The sequence below is a fragment of the Sebastes umbrosus genome, chromosome 15 (assembly GCF_015220745.1).
Source record: "Sebastes umbrosus isolate fSebUmb1 chromosome 15, fSebUmb1.pri, whole genome shotgun sequence".
In the NCBI taxonomy this organism is placed as follows: domain Eukaryota; kingdom Metazoa; phylum Chordata; class Actinopteri; order Perciformes; family Sebastidae; genus Sebastes; species Sebastes umbrosus.
This window is the reverse complement of record NC_051283.1, coordinates 11,207,709-11,230,102: the sequence shown is the minus strand read 5'-3', so window position 1 is coordinate 11,230,102 and position 22,394 is coordinate 11,207,709. Positions and strand designations below refer to the sequence as shown.

Here is a 22,394-nt window from a genome sequence, read left to right as displayed (position 1 = left end):
TGTATTTATTTTTGAAGAGTGTTCTTATTGTGTCTTTTGACATTATGTTTGTTTATGTGTTGACATGGAAAAGAAGCATGGCGATACTTTGTTTTGTTATGTTGGAAAAATTATGCCTCACAATAGAAACATTTGAAACAACGATGATTAGCACAAACAACAATTTTCAACATTTAAAAACCTGTTTAATAGATTAGTAAATTGTGTATGCATACTGTTTGACTAATGAAGTAATTCATCCTCTTGTTTTATGTATACATCTGATTTCCTGAACTCTGAATGAGAACATAGCTCATTTTGGGGCCTAATAAAAAAAATAAACTGGCTCCAGTTACCTGTAGGAAATACATATAGCCTAATGGAAATATATACCTGACCTGCTCAGACAACATGCAGTATGGGGAAGCACAGAGGAAGCTAGTTAGAGTACTGGGATATGGAAGACTATTGATCTGCTGTCTTTTTTTCTCTTTCAGACAAACCGGTGGGAGCAGAAACACAAACAGAGGACTGTAAAACTGGGATGACTCATGAATTCAGAAGTCATGTAAAATGAGCATTTGAGTGAGTGAAGATGTTATCAACATATCATTCTTCCATGTCACTCTAGGACTCATCCTTCTCCACATTCATCTTCCAACCACCTCACATTTTAGAAGCAGCATTTGATTTGGCCATACCATAAGCATGTGTCAAGCATTGTGTTATTTACATCCTGGGGAGGAAAATGGTGACACATATGGTGGAGAAAGTGAAAACTGTGGGGTTAGGAGGTCAAAGAACGTATATTGCCAAGAAGTAAAAGTCACTTGTTTGTTCCATTGCAACATCAGCGCCCAGCAGAAAAGCTACACTTCCGCCATTTTGGACTGAAAGCGACTACCGGATGCCAGTAAAACATCCGCCTAAAAAGTGCCGTACAAATGTAAAACGAAATTATTTCTCTTCTATTGCCATATTCTACCAAAATGGCGTGTTGAACAATAAAATATTATAAATATAATAAGCGTTTTCAATCCCAAATGGCGGCAGCAGCTATTGGTAAGGTTATTATCTAACTGAGACACTTTAAGGGACAGTGTGTAGGATTTAGTGGCATCTAGTGGTGTGGTTGCAGATTGCAACCAACTGAACACCCCTCCGCTTACTCTTCCCTTTCCAAAACCGTGGTAACGCCTTTCGCCTCGCTCAGAGGCCGTCCTTACCATAGTAACACTACTTTAGGAGTAACGGAAGTCAAACGGCGGCCGACGGTACCACGGTTTTGTACTCTGCGGCTCACGCTACCGCAGTTTCACAAGCGTGTCGGAGAACTACGGTGGCCTTCAGGTAACGTACAAATGTGAAATGCTCTCAGATATAAACGGCTCACTCTAAGCTAACAAAAACACAACGATTCTTAGTTTCAGCTGGTTATACACTATTGAAAACATAGTTATGAATATTATATTCCATTTCTGTTAACAGATCCCCCAAAATGTTACCCACTGGACCTCTGACTAATTTAAATTGACATAGGTCACAAATGTTATCTCGGGGTTAAAGGAAAGGAAAAACAGTGACTCAGACAAAAAAGGGGGAGATGGTGAGTTGATTTACATCAAGCACGGGCAGATAAAAGGATGAATCATTTGAAAACATGCCAGAGGTTATGTTGATACATCAAAGTGAGAAAACATTCCTCCCGGAGGAATAATCCATAACACAGCGTGTTTCACACAGTCCCTTCACAAAGACACTGCAGGCCACTGATGACGCTGGCTGCAGAACCAGACGGTTAGGCCTAAAGTTTAAAGAAGAATTCCTTCATTCATATGACAGATGGAGTGTCGACCCTCGGAGGAAACAGGCTGAAGGTCTGGAGGGCAGTCGAGGTTAAGTTGAGGCGGGGGTGAACATGATTAAGACAGCACCGCTGTGAGCAACAACCAAAAATATCACACACAAACAGTCCCGTGTTAGGGTTCCCTGGATGACACACACACATATCCATTATTTACACCACATCATCTGACTGGATGGTGTGGGGGTGACACTTTACTTTAAGTCCCCCTATCCAGCATTTACAAGCTCTATATAAAAATTTCACAATTTAGATTATAGCACACTATAAATGTAGCTGTTGCCAATTGTAACTTCAGTTATCTATGCAGCAGAGGTCTATTTTCTTCTAATTTCACCAGTCACCTCTTTCAATCACCTGCACATCTTTAGGTCATCATGTTTCACATTACTATTCACCTCACCACAGCCCGGTTCTTCCCCCTGGTGGGTCAGTTGCTCAGTAACACCTTTACATTGTAAATAAATGCACAGAAACAGAGGAGCGGCAGCTGATGCACATGCAGTTCTTTGACTTCAATATGTGACCATGTGAAATGAGAAAATGCATGAACTAATAACACATTGATTTGTTTGTTTTTTTATATGAAAACGGCTGTGTTGTGATGGCTTTGAATGTAGCTGCTACAAACATTATCTCACTTCTTCTAAAGGCACCGAAGAGCATGTAGGTCTGAATAATATAGATAGACCATAAACCAGATTAAACTGGTTTATGGTCACGCATGCACATATACATATGCTTTGAGGTGACCTGACATGTGAAGGAGGATGCATATGTGTGCCCATGTAAATAACATTACTATATATTTGCGCTTCCCTCCTCCCCCCTTTATTTTCTATTAACTTATTTGTTTATTTAATTTATTATTACTCTTATTTTTGTATTAGTTTTTTTTTGTGTAATTCTATTCTTTCTTTTTATTATTATTATTATTATTATTTCTTTTCTTAATTTTTATTTCAATTTTGAATGTTGAAGTTGTTTTCTCTAGTGTACTTAATGAGTTTGTCTACTGTATAAGCTCAACCACTTAAAAAATTGGTTTATAAACTATTTTAATTACGAACTGTAAATTGCATATATGAAAAAAAACTAAAAAATAAAGTATAAAAAAAACAGATTAAACTGACATCTGCTTGACCAGTCTAGCTATCTGTTGGCTGTGTCATGGCAGCCTTGCAGCCAAGCGGTTACCTGTGCACTGAATGCTGTGTGCATCTTGTCAGTAACTAAAAAAATCGTTTAGGTTATATCTCAATTTGTTATTATTCTATGATGCAGAAAAAAAGGCTCAATGTAAATACAGCTACCATCATTTGTAAGAGGCCCTTTTCACAGCAGCCTTTTTGACATGTCATAGGGCAAGGGCTGCAACTAACAATTATTTTCATTGTTGATTAATCTGATTATTTTCTGGATTAATCTATTTGTTTTTTGGTCTATAAAATGTCAGAAAATGGTGAAAAATTAGTCGATGAGTGTTTCTTAAAGCCCAAGATGACGTCCTCAAATGTCTTGTTTTGTCCACAACTCAAAGATATTCAGTTTACCGTCATAGAGGAGTAAAGAAACCAGAAAATATTCACATTTAATAACATGGAATCAGAGAATTTAGACCTTTTTTTCTTAAGAAATTAAACCTCAAAGCGATTAATGGATCAAAAAAGCTGGCAATTAACTTAATAGTTGACAACTGATCGATTAATTGTTGCAGCTCTAGTCATGGCAAGGTAAACACAAGTGTAATTGATCAAATTAATTATAGTCCCATTCCATTTAGCGTCACAGCATGCACAATACCAGCGCCCTGGCCCATCTAAATCTAACGGGACACATAATTAATGTTTTTAATTACACCCGTGTTTACCCTGCAATGACATGTCAAATTGGCTGCTGTGAAAAGGTCCTATAAAGACTGGAGAGGCTAATTATGTGTCAGCTGGATGTCAAAGCAAAATGTTTTCGTCTTTAATTTTAGAGCACCAGCATTAGTCCAACTAACTGTGACAGCAAGGAGGACATTATACACAGTAATGATGTCTGAACTACCCTTCCCAGTCAGTGAGGACTATTAGGAAACTGGGCTCCATCAGAAAGCTGCTGTGAGTGAAGAGAGCCGCAATATTAAGATGGAATTCATACCCTCCATACAAACAAAAACAATAATTTGTGATTTAAACTACCTACCTACCAACCTTTCAACTCCTATTCCAGAAAATATCTGTTTTAGGATTTATTTTTTTTGTGTGTGAAAAGACACTACAGAGTCAAACTTTTTGGAGCAGAACATTTTTTTTTATAAAAACGTCACACAAAGAAAAAGTAAATCACAGCTCTTGAACAAGCAACAATTGAGGTTTTGACAATCAGTAAGATAATACAGCAACATAATACTGTCAAAGACTTAACACCATTATAAATATATACCTATATACACTCAGATGTTATTTACATTGTTGTTAGAAACTAAATCTATCACTTGTAAACAACAACCCTACAAAATTATGCTGGTCTCTGTTCCCCAACGGACTTATTTTTTTACCAAATAGTAAATCACACAAACACTGAGTGGCATGAATCAAATTATGACAAACTAGCTAAAAGAACTCCTCAGGAAACAACAATTAACAAAAAAAACAACATATTTTAAAACAAATTTGAACAAAAACAAGTTCTTATTATTTGTAATAAACAAACATTGAAAAGTTCTGGCGTCAGTCTTTGATTGTGATTTTCTGCTTCTTAGTTAAAGGTTAAATTGAAATATGACAGACGCATGACATGCGTTTGTTTTCCCGATTTCATTGTTTTTTCCCAGAGTCAACTGATGTCGCTGGAACGTGCGCAGTTTCAAGGGAAATCAAAGTGAAGTACTTCCGGGGACTTGCAGGGGAATGATGGTTCAATGCGTCCACACCTCATTGGCCCACAAATGGTTGTGGCGGAGCCAGCATCGAGCAGAGGGAACGTCGAGAGTGAATACTTGATCCTGTGAAGAGTTCACTGCTGTGTAGTGTATGATGAGTTTGGGCTGAGGGATACAAGCGGCAGAGAGGATGCGGCTACCGGCGGAGAGGTACTCGCTCTCACAGCTTTGAGTCCTGGAAGAGGAGGAAAAAGAACGTCATGTAGGGATGACAGCATACCAGACATTTAGATGTCGATACCAATACCAGTGATTGATACCCAATTTGATGGTTTTTGTGAATTTATTATTAGTACCTTGATCTGCCTAAAATTCCTGCCAAGAACTAAATTTTACAAGATTACATTTGAAGACATCACGACAACATTATAATTGACCTTCATCCAATACTCATTTTTTTCTAAGTAGAGCTTGAATGCATCATAATGTAACTCAATGGAACCTCCGTACGCCAGCTGTTAGCTTCGTTATCTAGCCAAGCAGGACTGTGCTTTCCACCGGCTGCTAACAGCTAACGTCAACTAGCTCTCCTCCTGCCGATTTCAACACAGATTTGTTGTTCACAGTGTAGCGTTATCAGGCCTTATCAGGACCCTAACAGTCACCGTTAGTGGCCGTTCACATGCCGCGTCTAAAACGCATGGAAAACACCAGCCGTGCTGCTTCATCCTTTTATCCAAGGTGCTGTCGTGCTTGCCGTTACTAAGCAACCAAAACCTGCGCGCTGCAATGATGATGATGAAGTTGTGGTAATTTAGCAGTAAAAGCCTCACTGACTAAACTAAACAAAGTTAAAACAAAGTTAAATGGATTTCAAGCACCGTAAATCCCTCACAATAACACTACTGCTCGATTTCTCCGTGTCAAGTTTGCTCACCTTTCAACCGGATGTTGTGACGGAAAGGGTGAAGCCAGTAAAATAGTCCGTGGGACAGATCATAAAGCTCTGGGTAGTCCTGCACTAAAAGGATTAACTTCTCCTCCAAATATTTACGATAGACTGATATTTATGTAAGAAAGAAAAGATATCTGCTGGCTGTGATTGGTTGTTCCTGGTCACGTGACGTGCGGTGCGTGCTGCAGCGTTCCAAAAGTTGAACTGGTTTGATCTCGGAGTGCAGCCTGCTGTGCATCTTATAATGACAACAATGGATTTGAGCACGCAAATAACGCATCATGTGAACGGCCTCTAAGTCTGCCCTGATCCCCGATATCTGCAGTATTGTCGAAAAACGAGTACCATCACGTTTCAGAATTTTGGCATCGACTTGGTACCGAAGTCGGTTGTCGTGACATCCCTATCATCATGTACATACAGATCACATAATGCAACCAGTTTTCTCACACACAAACACAAACGTTACCTTTTGAGAGTGATGCGGAGGCAGGACTTGGTGGTCTCTGAAAGGTGGAAAATGTCCGTTGCGTTGACCGAGATGAACATCTCCAAGGTGAGAGCCAGCTCCACCTCCCCCAGTTGACAGGGGACGATCAGCTCCATGAAACCAGGAGGAGCCGACACACCTGGGTAGTACCCCGTACTCAGAGAGTCTGATGAATATACACATTGGTGTAACCACTGACTCAAACGTTTCACTGTCAAAGTTCATTTGTCTACTCTCTCTGCTTTTTCTGTTCAGTTCTGTTTATGATCCGTATTTCTATGAGTGGAGCAGTCAATAAAACCAGAGGGTTATACTTACGTCTGAAGACTTCCCGTGCCCGGAGCCAGAGGTTTTGCTTGCCCAGTTTGTTCAAAAGCATCTGCAGCAAAGCCTGGTCAACTGACAGCTTTTTTGAGAGCATGAAGTAGACTGTGTCTGAAGCTACAGGAATTATCTGTCTTTCCACGCATACTCGCAGGTGACAGTTAAACAGAGGACCATACCTGGAGACATCCACCAAGTCTGAGGAAAACAAAACATACAATTACAATCGCACACTCGGAGGTTTCCGCCACACGTTTTTTCTGAACAAAATTGTTTCCCGATGAGTGCTGTTTTTTATGCCCTGTGTTGACGACGCACAAGCGCCTTTGTATTTGCTCAACATTTCCTCTCCTCATCCATCTGTGTGTGCGAGTGTAGACGTACCTCAGAGTCACGTTTGCGGGCCCTCTCCCCCTAAACGGCAACGTTTTGAGGCTACTGTCTCCACGTACGCAATGCAGCCTGCAAAAGCTTCCTCACAGCCCCTTCGGCCCGAGCACCGCATTGGTTGCGCTCCGACATAATTAACAGCGACAAGGGCTCTGGCTCAGCATAGCGCTTTAACATGTGTCTTTAGGTTTAATTAAAAGGCATACATTTTTAAGGATCCTATTATTCTACAGTATTTATTATTGAATAAGTTGCATTTTCCAAAAAGTTTGGTGTGTTTTATGCATGTTTGTAATCCTGAGTGGATAAAAAAAAAAGTCTAAATCCCAAAATTGAAAACGGAATACCTACCCAAAGAACGAAAGACCACATAGTCGAATAATCGGGTCCAGCCCGACTTTTAAGTCAGCACAACATATTAAAATGCTGTAGATTTTACATACATACCACTGGGTTTTACCTCAAAATAACTACATCTATTTTTGCCTGTTTTTTCCTAAAGTAGGAAAATCAGGAGAAATTTGAGCTTAGAGACAAACTTGCTGCTCAGATGCCACTTGTATTTCAATTTTTGGTAACAATGTTTGATGCTCCTTACTTTTGCTAATCAAATTTGCTTACAGGCAAGCAACTCTATGGCAATTACTACCAAGGATTATAGTAAAAAGATAGTTAAATTCCCTGAAATATGAGTCATTCAGGGGTTTATGAAGTGTTTGGAAAGTGTAGTGAGCTCATAGGTTTGACTTTTGTCATTCACCACTGAGTCAAACAAGTGACAGGTCTGGACCCCGACCAAATTAAGTTAGAGCTTTTCTGGGTCTTGACGTTTTTTCTCTGCCTCAACATTCAGGTATATCATGACATATTTGATTTAAAGTGATAAAACTTTGATTGTTCACATTGCAGGCAATGAAAAAGCTGTTTTCTCTCTCACCGTTTGGCTCTTTGAGTCCAGGGAGGTTACAGAGGACCTCCAGCGTGTCTCTGTGAGAGGTTTTCTCCGCCAGACGCATCAACACACGAGTCCTACTCTCCAGATCAGCAGGCTCACACGGCCACGAGCACGAACTCAGGAACCACTTGTTTTCTGAATTGACAGATGCATAAACAAAGGTTCAACACATAATAATTTGCAGAGGAGCCATTTTTTTTAACAGATTTCTAAAGCATCATGTACAAGACGCCCTATCCTAGAGAAAAATAAAAACTGTTTACAGTAAGGGTATAGTATAGGGCTGTTATATCAAGGTCCAACTCCATTTCAGAATCAAAAGCCTGTTCAAAGAGGTCAGTATTTTTACAAAATTCTACATATCACCATCATGGAGTTGTGAAACTGTGCCTCCTTCAAAAAACTGGCTGCATGAGACACTGAGTAGAAACACAGGTTACATTTTGAATCATTCTGTGGTAAGGTAAACCGATCATGGCTACCTATTAACTCCAGGGTCAGAAGCGTTACCTCGCAGTGTGTTAAGAGCTCCCTCCAAGCTGCAACTCAGGAGGAAGAGCTCAGTCGCCACGGTTACCAGGTGGCAGCGTGATGATCCATCTTCATTGCCAAACAAACCCTTCAGTGTCGAGTAGTTGACTTTTGAACTGGACAGCACCTCCACCACCCTCCGACCCTACATGCGCGCGCACACAGTACAAGGCACTTGCTAACATTACTGCATTTTTAATTATACATCTTTTAAAATTGTGATTACAAAGATAATCTTTGTGTATCTGCAGTATTTCTGATTACCATCACACCAAAAAGGTTCTGCGTGTCTAATCATAACATTAAAAAAAAGAACATCGAGCTGATTTGATTAATTCAAATTTTAGTTTTTGCATAATATGGAAATCAAGTTGTTAAAATGCAACATAACAGGCTATTTTCATTTAAACACAGATTATACACTGCCGTCCAAAAGTTTGGAAACGCTGATTGATGGATCTATATTTCTGAATAGTGTTTTGACTTTGTTTAGTTTAGTCAGTGAGGCTTTTACAGCTAAATTACAACTTCAACTTCATCATCACAGTGTGCAGGTTTTAGTTGTAGAAAGTCCTCTATACAAATCGATGTTATTTTGTATGAAGGGTTTGCAAAAAAGTAATGTTTTGTACATGAAGAACAAAAGGTTGCACAATGGTTCAACCAGACAGACAAATGAAAGGGCAGAAAGAAACAAAGATCCCTCTGAGCAGCACTTCAATAGGAATAGAAGAAATCACCAGTCGTTGTTAAAAGAAACTGAAAGCTAAATGTGTGCAGCTTAAATAGGAACAGGTTCCTGTTTCAGCGTCAAGCGTCAAGCTGGAATTAACAGGCGTGTAGCACAAATGGAACTGGATCAGGGAATATCAGCTGAACATACTATGGACTGACAAATCACAGTTTAAACCTCTTCAGTCTAACCACTGAGTAGATGATAGAGGGCTCAAAGAAAAAACTAAATATTTAGAAGGCAATTGCACCATTGTGGTTCAATAATGATCGAGGGTCACTAGCGCTTTCCTAGACTGGACTGAACCAATTCAAAATGAGAGAAGAGGGTCGCTCGCACTGTAAAGGACAGAGGGTGTCGTATCCTGTACAGATTGTAAAGCCCCCTGAGGCAACGTTATGATCTGTGATTTTGGGCTATACAAATAAAATTGACTTGACTTGAAAGTCTAAGGGTATTTGGGAGAAAAATGATTCTCCCGTCGTGCAACACTGTGGGGACTAAATGGAAGTTTTAGGCTCTGATCAGAATGACTGAGTTTCAGCAGCCTGGGGTGGCTTTTTGTAATTGTTTGAAATGAGAGTTAAGTGTTTTGCGCGCTGCTTTTGCGTCGCTGAGTGCCTCGCATTTCTCCGTTCTGTGCGCCTCACGTTTTTAGGAGGAGCGCTCTGAACGCCACGAGTTGGCTGGCGGTCCATGACAGAAATCAGATGTAAAGGAGAGGAGAGGTAGGCGTGTGAAACATACCAAGATGGTTTATTTACCTTGCCCCACTGATGCGTTTTGTGGTATCTCAACATGAGAGAGACTCCAATTCTGCCTAAAAAACTCCTGATCAGGCTTTCCTCACCGTCATTCTGACACACTAAAAATCAGAATAAAACAATGGGAAATTAGTAATTACACAGAGGCATGTTTTAGAAACAAATGCATTTTTTTTTAAAATCTAAAGTAGCAGGTTGTACCCGTCTCAGCGAAGGCAGCAAAGGGCAGTGACAGCTTGTCTTTGCTCTCAGACAGGAGCGCTATGGCGATGCGACCGCTGATTCGCTCCACTTGGTTGGGATGTTGGCTAGATTGGCAGATGGACCTGAAAACCTCCCCCATCCGCCTCCAGTCTTCTTGCTTGGTACAAAGCTGACAGACAGAAAACATAAAAGGCAGGCCTGAATACAATGACAGTGAACACAAAACCATTTCATCCCCGGACAAGTTGACAAAAGTAATCTTCAGAAGAGAACAACTAACCTCTATTTCCACGATGCAATGGGCCAAATTCAGGTACTCTGGAAAGGGTGCACTGGTGGATAACCTTTTATTAAGAAATATAAAGTTAGTAAGCCACAAATAAATAAATAAATAAATAAATAAATAAATCACAAAACATTTCAGAAATAAGAGTCATAAATACGTTTGGATGATAACTGAGTTGAAGTTCCACTTACTTGTGGTTACCAGACACTGAAACAAGTGAGTTTGGATTGACGGTCTCCTGGAACTCAGGAGTGTTTTTTACACAGTCGAGGCAATCCAAACTCAGCACAAGGCCCGCTCTGGCCATCTGTCAACATAGATGCACAATGAATTATTTCACATACACATATAAAAAAATACAGATCCTGTAGGAGTGTGTAGGAGTCGAGATACCTTGAATGTGAGCTGCATGAGTTCAGGTACAACACCCATGAGACCCTTTTCTCTCACAATGTTAAAGAGCGCCAGCAGGAATTCGTGGCCAGGCTGGCAAGAGAGGAAGATAGGAATAAGTTTGACATCTATTTTTATGCCCATAGTGGTGATGGGTAATTTGAAATCGAGTGCTTCTCTCCCCATACAAAATAGAGCATGCCCTGCCCTCTACTGGACTACACTGTGTACTGCAGCATGACATTATTGTTAAAAAGATGGATGAAAACCAGCACACTGACCACGATCTTGTGGGCCAAGCTGACGCTGAGGACTGAGAAGACATCGGACACCATGCCGGCTTTGTGCAGAGCCCAGAGGAGACACAGAAGCACCGGCATGGAGAAGTACGCTCCTGGTGGGTTGTTTTGGTAGTAGCCTGTAAACACAGCTCCTGGAGACAAATGGGAGGTTCACTCATGTAAAGACAGCCATGGAGAGTCAGACAGATGATGCAGCAAAATAAAAATAAAAGGTAAAGGAGGACAGTGAGTTTAGGAGAGGTAAGAACATTCAAACAGAGGCACTTGCTTAGGAGTAACAAGCTATGATAAACTGTGCCCAGTCGGGGTGAAATTACTGGATAAATTGTAAACTCACCTGCTTTTTGAAGGCACATTGGATTTTTGGTGAACCGTGTCACAGTTTCAACGCACAACTGAAAGAAGAAACATGCAAAGTGACTCCACAATTGTGAAATTAAGTGTGGAATTACAGGTATAGCACAGCAGAGGGGGATGTTGCCTCCGTGATCAACACCCATCTGAGAGCTTTAACATGAAGAATTACTCCACTTATGGCTTTACACATCAGATCTACAACTGACTTATAAATCATTCACTGTCTACTTAAAGGAATACTTCACGCACAAAATGTATTGATTTGTATATCAATAAATCACCCTGTGTTACCTTGAGTTCTTGAAGAACAGTTGTATTTTCTCACATGCTTCCACGGTGAACGAAGTCTTCAAGAATTGAAGTAAATGGAGGCTGCGTTTAACAACAGCAAAACTACATGTATATCAAAACATACATTTACAAACTCTCACACAACCCGTGCAGTATAACGACGGATGAGTCTGTAGTGTTTTAAATATTAAGGTTTTAGCGAAGATGCAAGATGCGGCCCCCATTTACTTCATTTCATCAAGACTGTTCTCCGTTTCTGGATTTCTCATTTGCCGCGGAGGCATGTGAGAAAAAAGTTTTCTTCAAGAATAAAAGGTAACACGGGGTGAGTAATTCCTATACAAATGGTCATTTTGTGAGAGAAGTATTCCTTCGATCTACTTTACTTGATGAAGGGAAAGGTACCTTCTCGTCCCCCTCCACAGGAACATGCTGGAAGCGACACATCTTGAACCCGCAGGACAGCGACTCACTGAAGTACTGCCTGCAGTATTGAGGCTTTAGAGGAAGAGAGAAGCTGCTACGTTACTCAAATCAAATTAAAAACATCATCATGTATGTGGCAGGAGACAACAAGCCTTGATTAAATATCATTAACAAGCTGAGCGTCATTGTAATTCATCTTCAAGCACTAATTTTCTATGCACATTGTTTAAATTAAACTAGATGACTGTTAAACAAGGTGATCAATTTAATTTATACCCAATGCTGTGTAATTTATTCAAAAGCAGACCTGAATTCTTACTTGTCCTGTACTTATGGTGCTTTTTTACATTGGAAAAATTCTCAAAGTCTCACATTACAAAATGATTTCTAATTTTATATCAGAAAGAACACAGATGATACCAGACATATGAACTATACTCAGCCGTACTGCATCTTTTATGTACTTTAAAATTAGATGTGGTGCTCAAACCTTTTCTATGCTATTCTTTCTTCTATGCTATTCTTTCTAGAATTAACACACCACAGCAAATGAAGCACAAGATTATTTTTTTTAATTTGCCTTTTACCGCTAGCGTTAAGTTACAGAGATCCCAGAGCAAGCTTGCTTTCCTTTCACATTAGTTTCTATTAACGCAATTTTCAGTCTTAGATATGGACTCACACTTGAAAATTAGCACACAGGGTTAATGGGTCATACCTATGATGCCATTTTAGGGTCATTGTAGATAAATGAAAATAACTATTGTTGCTTGGGGAGGGGGGTGATATTCAAGAGAAAAAAAACAGAATTTACGAGAAAGAAACTCAGAAATTCTCTGAGATTAAAGTCACCAATTTAGGAGAAAGAAAACTGAAAATCGTCTTTTTTTTGTCAAGGAACGAACTACATCGCTTCAATTTGTAAGGTTGGATCAACCTCATCACACCGCAGATGCCACCATTAAACACTGCGGTAACGCAATTAATTATATTAGTATATAATTATGTTCATAAAAGAACATGAAAGAATACACGTTTATGTATCTTTCAGGACCTTCGCCTCGCTCAGAGGCCATCCTTACCATAAGAACACTGCTTTACTGTAGGTGCAACGAATTCAGGTGGCAGCTACAATTTTTTGCACAATTTCTGAGTTTTTTTCTCGTAAATGCTGAGATTTTTCTCTGAATATTACCCCCCTGCTTCGGCTGATTTTTTTTTATTTTTTTTTTACATACAATGGCCCCAATACGCTGTCGTATTTACCACACCACCTACATTAAGGAAGAACGTTCTGTCATGTCTAGCACTGATTCATTTTGGCCAGGTTCTTTGGAATAAATAGGAAATACAATCCATGCTTAAGCCAATAAACATGTTTATAAATGAGGCCCCTTTTGGGGGGAAACAGTGACAGTTCTTCATTTAATGAAACACTTACATTAGACTTCTGACGCCTGAAATCTGTCATGTTTGCTGGGTTTGTGACCAATGGTCCTGTGTAGAGAGCAGAGGAGCAAAAGAACATCATACACAGCAGCTCAAGTTTTTTCCTCTTCATAAGGAACTGACTGAACATTTGCGTTGGCAATTAAAAGACAAAATGAGGAGTTATCAATATCAGTATTGGTATGCTGTTTCCATTTTCCCTCACCATTTCTTATGCTCCTAAGTGGAGAGATGTGCTTATGCAGGGAGTTCACTGTCTGGATGTGCTGGCTCCTATTACAGGACATAAACACAGGGATTATAAAAACAATCAAAGATTAAGAAAGGTTTCATCATGTGACGTGTGCAAACAGCTACCTCTCCAGGACTCCGTTTACATGATTGTTGTTGGCATCAGGCTGACCCTGTTCAAAAACACAAGACAGATTTACCATGATGAAGTTTACTTCTTATTGTAGTTATTAGGTCCATTTGTTCAAGATTATGTGTTTAACACTCCTGGCTTCCATTACTTCATCCACGGCGTCTAATATTAATGCAGCAGACTCAGTGTTACCGTAGTAGTATGCATGTTGTTGATGACATTATAACTTCCTGTAAAATCCTAAGAAAGACTTATTTTGAAAGGTACCCGACACTCTTTACTTTTTGTAATGTTAGTGTGCGTTATGTTCTCTTTTCAACCTGGACTTTTACTTGGGGAGGCACAGAGAGCATTTATGCAGGAGAGACTCTGTTAATGCTTTGTTTGCTGTTGCGATATCTGGTGCTTTGCAGTACAGTGCTGAAAGACAGTCCCGGGAAGTGTGGTACTTGTCCACTATATGACACAACATTGGACCCACTGCATTACCATGTTTTTGGTTTGTTTCTCTGTAGCAGGCCATGAGTTGCTTTGCATTTTGGATGGGGTGCTGCTGCTGCTTCTACAGTGAGGTCTCCATGACCTGCTGTCGCTCTCCTCTGTAAAATGCACACAAAAAAAATACACAATCTCAGGATGAAAAAGAACACATTCAAAACAAAAATGTGTTGTTTTGAATAGGCATCAGTTGTGAAAGCGATCCATGAGTCTGCAAGCAGAATTTAGCCTCAGAAATATACACAAATATGTCTTCTTCTGTTGTAGATGTTTATAACTTTTTGCATGTTGTGTTGTGGCTTAAATTGACTCGTCTGGGGCTGCCCCCTCTAAAGCTAAGTTCACACTACACAACTTGCTGTCTTGTAATCAGGAGTCTTTAAGTCATTGTGTTTTTCACATTACATGACTGACTGGAGACAGGGGGTCACACACTACAAGATATTTCACCACGAGGAGTCCAAGACAAGGTCTCCAAACTACGTTTTGTCACGAAAACACGTAAGAAATACACGGTAAATGACATGATACCATATACGAGACACATTGCTGATGTTGTTTGCACATGTTTACAAAATAGCCTGTTTCCACCAGTTTCCACACTCTTTTTTACTATTTATTCCTCTGGGTGCAACAACAACTTTCCCCCCGGTTGCAATGCAACACATACAGTAAAGTTCCTATTGTTACAGGCCCTCCCCTAGGTTTCCCCAGTTGTCTTGCACTCTCATTGGCTGTAGCTCGTGTCTGGAGTCCCCGACGGGTCCAGATATTTGCATGCTAGATATCTGGAATGTGTCTGCGAGGCATCGGCAATGTTGGCAAGCCTCTCGGCTCAAGTCTTTGAACAGTTCACACATGACGCTCGAGCACCAATGTGCGAACGGCGAGCCAACGCTGATTTGATCTGATCAGGATTTTTTGTGAAGGAGCTCCAAAAACTGTCGGTGAGCGGAAAATCAGGGCTAAAGTCGTGTAGTGTGAACTAGGCATTAGGCGAGTAGTCGACTAATCTGTTATTTTGGTCTTAGTCAACTAAGATATTTAAGTCAATGTCATCTTTTGACTTGACTTTTTTTCCAAGAAACTTAGGAGCACATCTCTTGTAAACACTTTGTAGAGAGACAAATCTGTTGATTAATTCAACTAATCGATTAGTCAACAAAATCATATGAGCGTTACTCGACTAAGAATTTCGTTGGTCGACGACAGCACTACTCTCATCATTGCTCTGTTTGTATTCTCTGACTGGTGCACTGGCCATACCTTTGATATCAGCATCAGGACTGTCCCAGGGAAAACCAATATTAACTGAGGTCAATCTGAAACACAAATCACAGTCATTTCATTTGTAATGGACAACACAACCCATCAGTGATTGTAAGGAGATTATATCAAATATGAGACCTTACCTTTGTTTAAACTCCAGTGATGCTCCATCTGTCCTTGGCGACAGCGTTTTCACCTCTCTAATAGGTCTGATTTTAGGGGCCTCGGTTACCCTGGTGTGACCCAGTTTCAGCAAACTTCCCTGGGGCAGGTTTTCAAACAGCTCTGGGTCTTCCTGGATCACATCAACAAGCAGGATATCCTTCTCATAAGCTGTGAACTCATCCAAAATGCTGCGCTGAGCATCACCAGCTGCCTCTGCATCAGTTTCATCCCTTTCACTAGTAGAACATGGCTGTCCCTCATCACTGAAGGCTCCAGCATCATCTTCGTCACTGCTGGGAGAAGAGCAGGGTTCTGTCAGAGCATCTGAGGTTAGGGTCGCCTTTATTTTAGGGTCGGAGGGAACTTCAGATGTTTTGTTACCCTGTTCCACATCATCTGAATAATCAGTTTCATCCTGGCTTTCCTTTTCAGTGCCATCATCTTCATTAGTAGTTTTAACGACTTTCAATTCTTCACCACCATGTTCAAGATAATCCTTGGCGTTTTCATTATCGTCATTAACAATTTGTGGCATGTGACATCCAGGTGACATCTTGCGTTTTCTGGTGTATATTTCCTCCTTCTCCTCTTCATCTGGGCTTTGGGGCGGGAGGCTTATCTGTGAGCGCCCTTGCGGCGAAGCGACAGGAGAGAGCATTGGTGGAAGAATAAACTCATTCAAGTCCATTTCTACACACTTTTCTGTGAGGATGTCGCGCAGTTTTACAACTACATGGTTAAAGGGGCTTGTATTATAATATGGCTCTGGTTTCGGTGGGGTTCTGCCTGCGAAAAGTCCTTCATCGCTCTCTTGCTCGCCTTGAGGGAGGAGGAGGGAGGATACGCATGAATCAAAGGAGTCAGAGTTGTGTGGAGGAGCAGAGGATGAAGTCCAAGGAGTCATTCGGGTTTCTTCACAGCAGAACAATGTTTTTTCTACAGCTTTGACCACACATTTGGGCGAAGAGGACGTTAGCGATGCGCTTGCAGAATCAGCCACCTCAGCACCTTCGACTTTCTTCAGTAGGAACGACAAAGGTGGGAGAGAGGATGGCATGGCTGAGAGGCTGCTCAAACCACCACGTGTGAATGGAGATGCCATGGGAGACAAAGCATTGGAAGTTTCCCAGTCGCTCCGGCCAAGTGCTGAGGGGGAAGGGGTAGATGTGGAGTTGTCAGATTCAGGTCTGTTAACTGGCGAAGACGAGGCGGAGACTGTGTCAGTGCCAGGCTCTCCTCCATGTTGACTTGGGTTGGAAAGGGTCGCCGTATCCAAGGAAAGACTGGCTAACGACTCTTCTGCCTCCATAAAGTTAGGTGCAAACTCCATAGACACATTACCGTGTGTTTTCCCATTTATGTCTACTAAAACGCTTTCTTCTTTCTCTTCTCGCTTCGCTTTATTTTGATGAGAAACCTGGTGGGTTGTGCCTGAAGTGTGTGTATCTGGGAGCATGTCATTGGTTGAGCCTGGCTGATTGTGATCTAATGGCGGGTTATCTCTAGCTGATGGATCAATGGGCTCTGCTGGACAGCCTGTGGTGCCAGCATGTGTGGTAAGCTTCCAGGCACTGTTAGAAAAGGGCCAGGACATGTATGTGCGGGCACAAGAAAACTTTATTTTCCTGAAGTAGGCCCTCACTCTCTGGCAGGTGAATGACTCTAGTTCATCCGTGTCCACCTCGTTCCTCTCACAGTTCAGATCTGATGACATTTGTGCTGCGTCAGTTTTTGTGGGATTGTCTATCTCCTTGTGAACACAGTTTTCTTTCACATCTAAGTCAAAAGAGCTGCTGCCCGCAACTGCATGCTCTAAACAGAACTGACTGTCATCAGACGTCCGTTTCTCTTTGTTACAAGAGTCAGTTTTTGCTGGGTCTTTGCAACTGATGCTTTCAAAATCTGGCGTGGATGGCAAAATCCCATCTTTAACGCCATCCCCAAGCTTTATCCTTTTGTCTCTGTGAATCTCCACACTAGATACTGGCCCAGGATCCTCCTCAACATCCCTGTCCAACATGCCAGTCCTGCACTCCCCCGTTTTTGTACGTTCACCTAGTAAGACAGAAGCAGAACAGGTTGCAGAGCCTTCACTTGTCCAACTGTTGAGGAAACGACATGTGGCATGACTGGAAAACGTCTGTACATCTGTGCGTTCTTTCAGGTGTCTTTGGCGTTCAGTCAGACTCTGAGACGGCTCAGACTTAACTCTGGGACAAATCTCTCTATTTTCAGCCAGAGCACTCTCCTCACTTTCTCGTTGGCCATGGTCAAAACAACCCGGCCTATACTGAAATCCAGCTCTCATCTCCTGTTTGAAGCAATGCACAACCTTGCTTTTGAGAACATCCGGTAACACATAGCCACAATCGTGACGAAGAGCATCACATCTTTGAGCTATGTCACAAAGCGTCACTTGCGGTAACTGGTTTATCCATATGATAATCTTCTTAGAGGTCTCAGTGACTGCGTTTTCTTTCTTGATCCTAACCTCAACCGTAGGCTGCTCTGGCCCTGGGCTACTGCTTTTTTGCCCCTGCTCACGCAGTCTCTTCTGCTGGAGGGAAATGTATTTACACTCACCACAGAGACCACAGCCGGAGGCTCTTACAGCTCTTCTCAAAGACCCGTCTGAACCAGCAAGTCCAGTGGGGCTTGGGTGCGTATTTCTATCAATGTCTGCAAGTGGAAACAAAAGCTTGTCAAATAGTGCATAAGTGAATGCATTAGTCACCATCAGGAATTATTAAGCACTAAGGGAACCCACTCTATCACCATGGTAAGGTGTTTTTTTTTTGGTTAAGGCAAGACACCCCAGTCAAAAACATCATTTTTCATGCACTGGTCAATTTTGAGATTTTGACTATTTTGCTTCCACAGCATGTCTTCTTTCAGACTAGTGGAAAAAGAAAACATTCAAAATAGAGAGGTGAAGTCCCTCCCATTCCGGTTGACCCCATAGGACCTTATTTCAAAGAAAAAAAACAGTCAACAGCAAGAGACAATTTTTTTTTTTTTTATCCCATTTGAATACGATGTTTGTCAATTTAAAAGATAATTTTGCAAGTCAAGGGGGAAATGTATGCAAATTAGCACATATTTAATAAGATAATGCCTCTTTTTCCTTATTTTTAACAAGCTCCCAGAAACCTGCAGGACCAACTCCAACTCTGAGTTCTTTTAAATCAAAGCTTCAAACTTTCCTGTTTGCTGCTGCCTTTTATTAAACCAGATAATGATCTTATACTGCACTACAGCTTTTTACTCTTGTGTGTTATATTCTCTATTTTAGCTTCTATCCTAGCTTTTATTTTTAGCTTTTTTTATTTTCTAATCTTTAATGTTTATATAACTGTTTGAATTATGTCTTAATGTTCTTTTGCATTTTGTCCCAATGTTCTTGAATGTTTATGTAAAGCACTTTGAATTGCCCTGTTGCAGAAATGTGCTCTACAAATAAAGCTGCCTTGCCTTGCCTTTAAACATAGCATTTTAGAAAATTTGAAATACAAAAAAAGAATTGCCAAACTGTATAGTAATTAACTGGGGTTAGTTTCATGGTGGTAAATCTCACCCTGGGGTGTCTCCCCTTAAACTGAATGGATTCCCACCACTGTTAGTAGCCTCATTTGGGAAGATAAGATGAGACAAAACGTGTTTATCTTATTGAATTCAGCATAAAATAAGTATATTGTCCATAACTAACCATTGTATGTAAATTATCCCCATATATCCACTGACAGGAAACACTCCCAATGAGTTAGCCGTTAGCTTAGCATCTGACACGCTGGTTGCTACACACTTAGCTAGTAAACGTTAGCGTTAGCTCTCACAGCTTTAACCTACCGAAACATCCTCATTTAGAAAACGTTAGCTGGAGTTAAATGCTAGTAACTTTTACACGCTTAACTAGAGGTTAAATAGCGAACCAAACAACACCAAGCTCCAAGCTCAGGTGCACCTTACTTGACTGTCCGGTGGCGGTGCACCGTGTTCCCGTGTGAACCTGTCCGGTGTCTGCAGCAGCAGCAGCAGCAGCGGTCTGTGGATCACCATGTGGATCACACCGAGTGGACCTGGCCTTCACTCTGCCGGTCTTATTAACAACGCGGGTCACACGCGTTTTAATACATCTAACAGATGATTTGCCCACACTAGACTTTAGGCTCTTTGTAGCCTTGCTGCTCAGCTCCATCTGACACGCCATTTTGGAGACAGTGCTCCTCAGTTTCACCCCCCGGCGGCGGCGGATCTCTCTCCTGTGTTTAACCACCTGTCTGTCTGAAGCAGTGCAGAAGCACCAAGTGAACTTCAACCTGAGGTCGCAGAGCCTCATGATGCCACCGTGCAGACTCCCCTTGCTCCTGGTGTTTGGTTTGCTCTGTTGATACTTGCCTCTAGTGTGCGGCCCTTCTTCTTCTTCATGTTTAACCTCCTGATGATGACTACTTCTCCTCTTCTTCTCTGCCTTCATCTCCTCCTCCGGCTCTCCTTCTTCTCCTGCGATGTTAGCGGTCGTGTCTGTCACATTTCCCGGGCCCTTTAGAGAGGTTTGGACGGGTTCATGACTGCTAGAGACAGAGGCCGACACTAGTTCAGAAACGACCTGGTTTTCCTCTTGAACATCACTCAGAGACTTGGTGACTCGTCTCCGCCGCGGCTCCAGTTTCAGCTCTTTTAACGCGACTCGGTTGAGTTTAACTCTGCTAGAAGATCCTAACATACTGACAATTAAAATAGTACTTTCTTAAACTTGGTTACTATTAAAAAAGAGCTTTTGAACTTGCTACAATAACGTAACGACGTCAAACATAGTCGCGACCCTGACGTTCATCTTTCCCTGCTGCTGCTGCTGCTCACCTTTATGAACTACAAGTTGTCATGGCAGCCGAGGTGTGCTGGGCCACTCTGCGCATGCGCAAAGTGCTAATTGGAGTCTAATATAAAACTCTGTGTGTAAATATTTATTTCTTTGCCAACCAACACATGTTTGGCCATAAATAACAATACTTCCACTAGATACTACTAGATAAAAAAATAAACAAGACATAAAGAATAACTATAAAAGCAGTAGAAGTGGAGTATACAACCAGTAAGTGACAAAATAGATTTACAGGGGCAGGTATGGAACATCTAAACTATAGGGATTCCACTGAAAACTATATAGATAGATAGATAGTAACTTTATTGATCCTGAGGGAAATTCAAGTTTCCAGCATCACAGTTCCATAGTGCAAAACATGTTAGTAAAAAGGCAGTAAAAAAGTTAGTAGTACAAAGTACAAACAAATATACCAGATATAAAAATACAAGGAGATGAAGAAAACTGTTAAAACTGAATATAGTGCAGGGTAACTCCAGCAGCTTATATCATGTATTGAAGCGTGTTTGTGTGATTACTTTAATTCCGGTCATATATAATATTTATCACAGGTCTTAGAATCTACACCTGAAACTTTTAATGAGATGTACAATATATATATATATATATGTATATATATATATATACAAAATTAATGTTCATCTTTCCCTGATGCTCAGATATATGAACTACAAGTTGTCATGGCAGCGAAGGTGTCCTGGCCTCTTTGTGACCTTTTCTCTTATATTAGAATATTTATTTCTTTGCCAATCAACACATAATGGCCATGAATTGCAATACTTTCACTTTGTGATAATGGTGTTTGTGGTATATATGTTCATATGACATATAGTAGATTCTTATTGTAATACACTGTAGGCTATTCTCTAGTTTAATCCATTGTTTACCACTGAACATGAACAAAATGAGTGACTAGATAAATTAATAACTTGATAAATAAATAAACAAGACTTAAAGAAGCTGTAGAAGTGGAAAACAACAATTAAGTGACAAAGAAAAGTAAAGTGAAAATAAAAAATAGAATTACAGGGTCAGGTATGGAACATATAAAGTATAGATGTTTAACTGAAAAACTATACATTTACACACATCAGACATCACAATGTTTTTAAGAAATAAATTAGGATTTTTATTTTCATAAATACATTTATTTATTCTAATAGAAATAAACAATTGGTCCCTGATATTGTTGGCTTAAAAGTGTTAAATCAGTTTCACTACAATTTACACTGTTATTAACAAATATGTGCAGCCGGGCAGATGAAAAAGTGTGAGAAAGACAGTTACAGGGGTGGAAAGTGTATTTCTCTCTTTGTTCATTTGTTACCTCAATGCAGAAAATGAGTACGGGCGCCCACCAGCATTTCTTTTTTTTAAGAGGGCGATCAGTGTCCCCCAGAAGATGGCGCCCTAGGCGACCGCCTATATGGCGTATGCCTTAAGCTGGTCCTGCCTGTCATGTTTAATATTTATCACAGGTCTTAAAATCTACACCTGAAACTGATGTGACTATTCTACATTTAAGATCTGAAACTGACCATTGCACATGCTGGGAAGAGTCAGTCTATTATATTAGTATTTTGTGTAGAAACATGGATGCACAGTTGGCAAAGGTGTGGTGCTGGGATTCAGTTCTACTGCACAAAGTGAATAA

General features: G+C 40.7%; 1 protein-coding gene and 1 long non-coding RNA gene across 8 annotated transcripts; one reads left to right on the top strand and one right to left on the bottom strand.

Moving 5' to 3' along the window:
* Positions 1-4,119: 4,119 nt before the first annotated feature.
* On the bottom strand, positions 4,120-20,719 carry topaz1 (testis and ovary specific PAZ domain containing 1). Of its 7 annotated transcripts, XM_037795611.1 has the most exons (21): positions 19,825-19,955; positions 18,275-18,415; positions 15,837-17,913; positions 15,691-15,746; positions 14,416-14,525; positions 13,920-13,966; positions 13,768-13,835; positions 13,555-13,610; positions 12,093-12,185; positions 11,377-11,434; positions 11,019-11,170; positions 10,738-10,830; positions 10,536-10,651; positions 10,339-10,402; positions 10,056-10,227; positions 9,855-9,955; positions 8,337-8,502; positions 7,809-7,961; positions 6,476-6,679; positions 6,137-6,323; positions 4,120-4,947 (listed from the first exon to the last, which is right to left on the bottom strand). In XM_037795611.1, exons 2-21 carry the CDS (start codon positions 18,294-18,296, stop codon positions 4,749-4,751), a joined length of 4,194 nt encoding a protein of 1,397 aa, XP_037651539.1. In that variant the 5' UTR covers positions 18,297-18,415; positions 19,825-19,955; the 3' UTR covers positions 4,120-4,748. The 7 variants fall into 7 exon arrangements, with proteins under 7 accessions (XP_037651539.1, XP_037651536.1, XP_037651532.1 ...); XM_037795608.1 differs by lacking the exons at positions 18,275-18,415; positions 19,825-19,955 and adding an exon at positions 20,254-20,719; XM_037795604.1 differs by having other exon boundaries at positions 15,837-18,537; positions 19,825-20,125.
* Positions 20,720-21,932: 1,213 nt separating this feature from the next.
* LOC119503950 lies at positions 21,933-22,227 on the top strand. Its single transcript, XR_005210451.1, has 2 exons — positions 21,933-21,986; positions 22,121-22,227. It is a non-coding gene; the product is annotated as an uncharacterized LOC119503950 (long non-coding RNA).
* Positions 22,228-22,394: the final 167 nt, after the last annotated feature.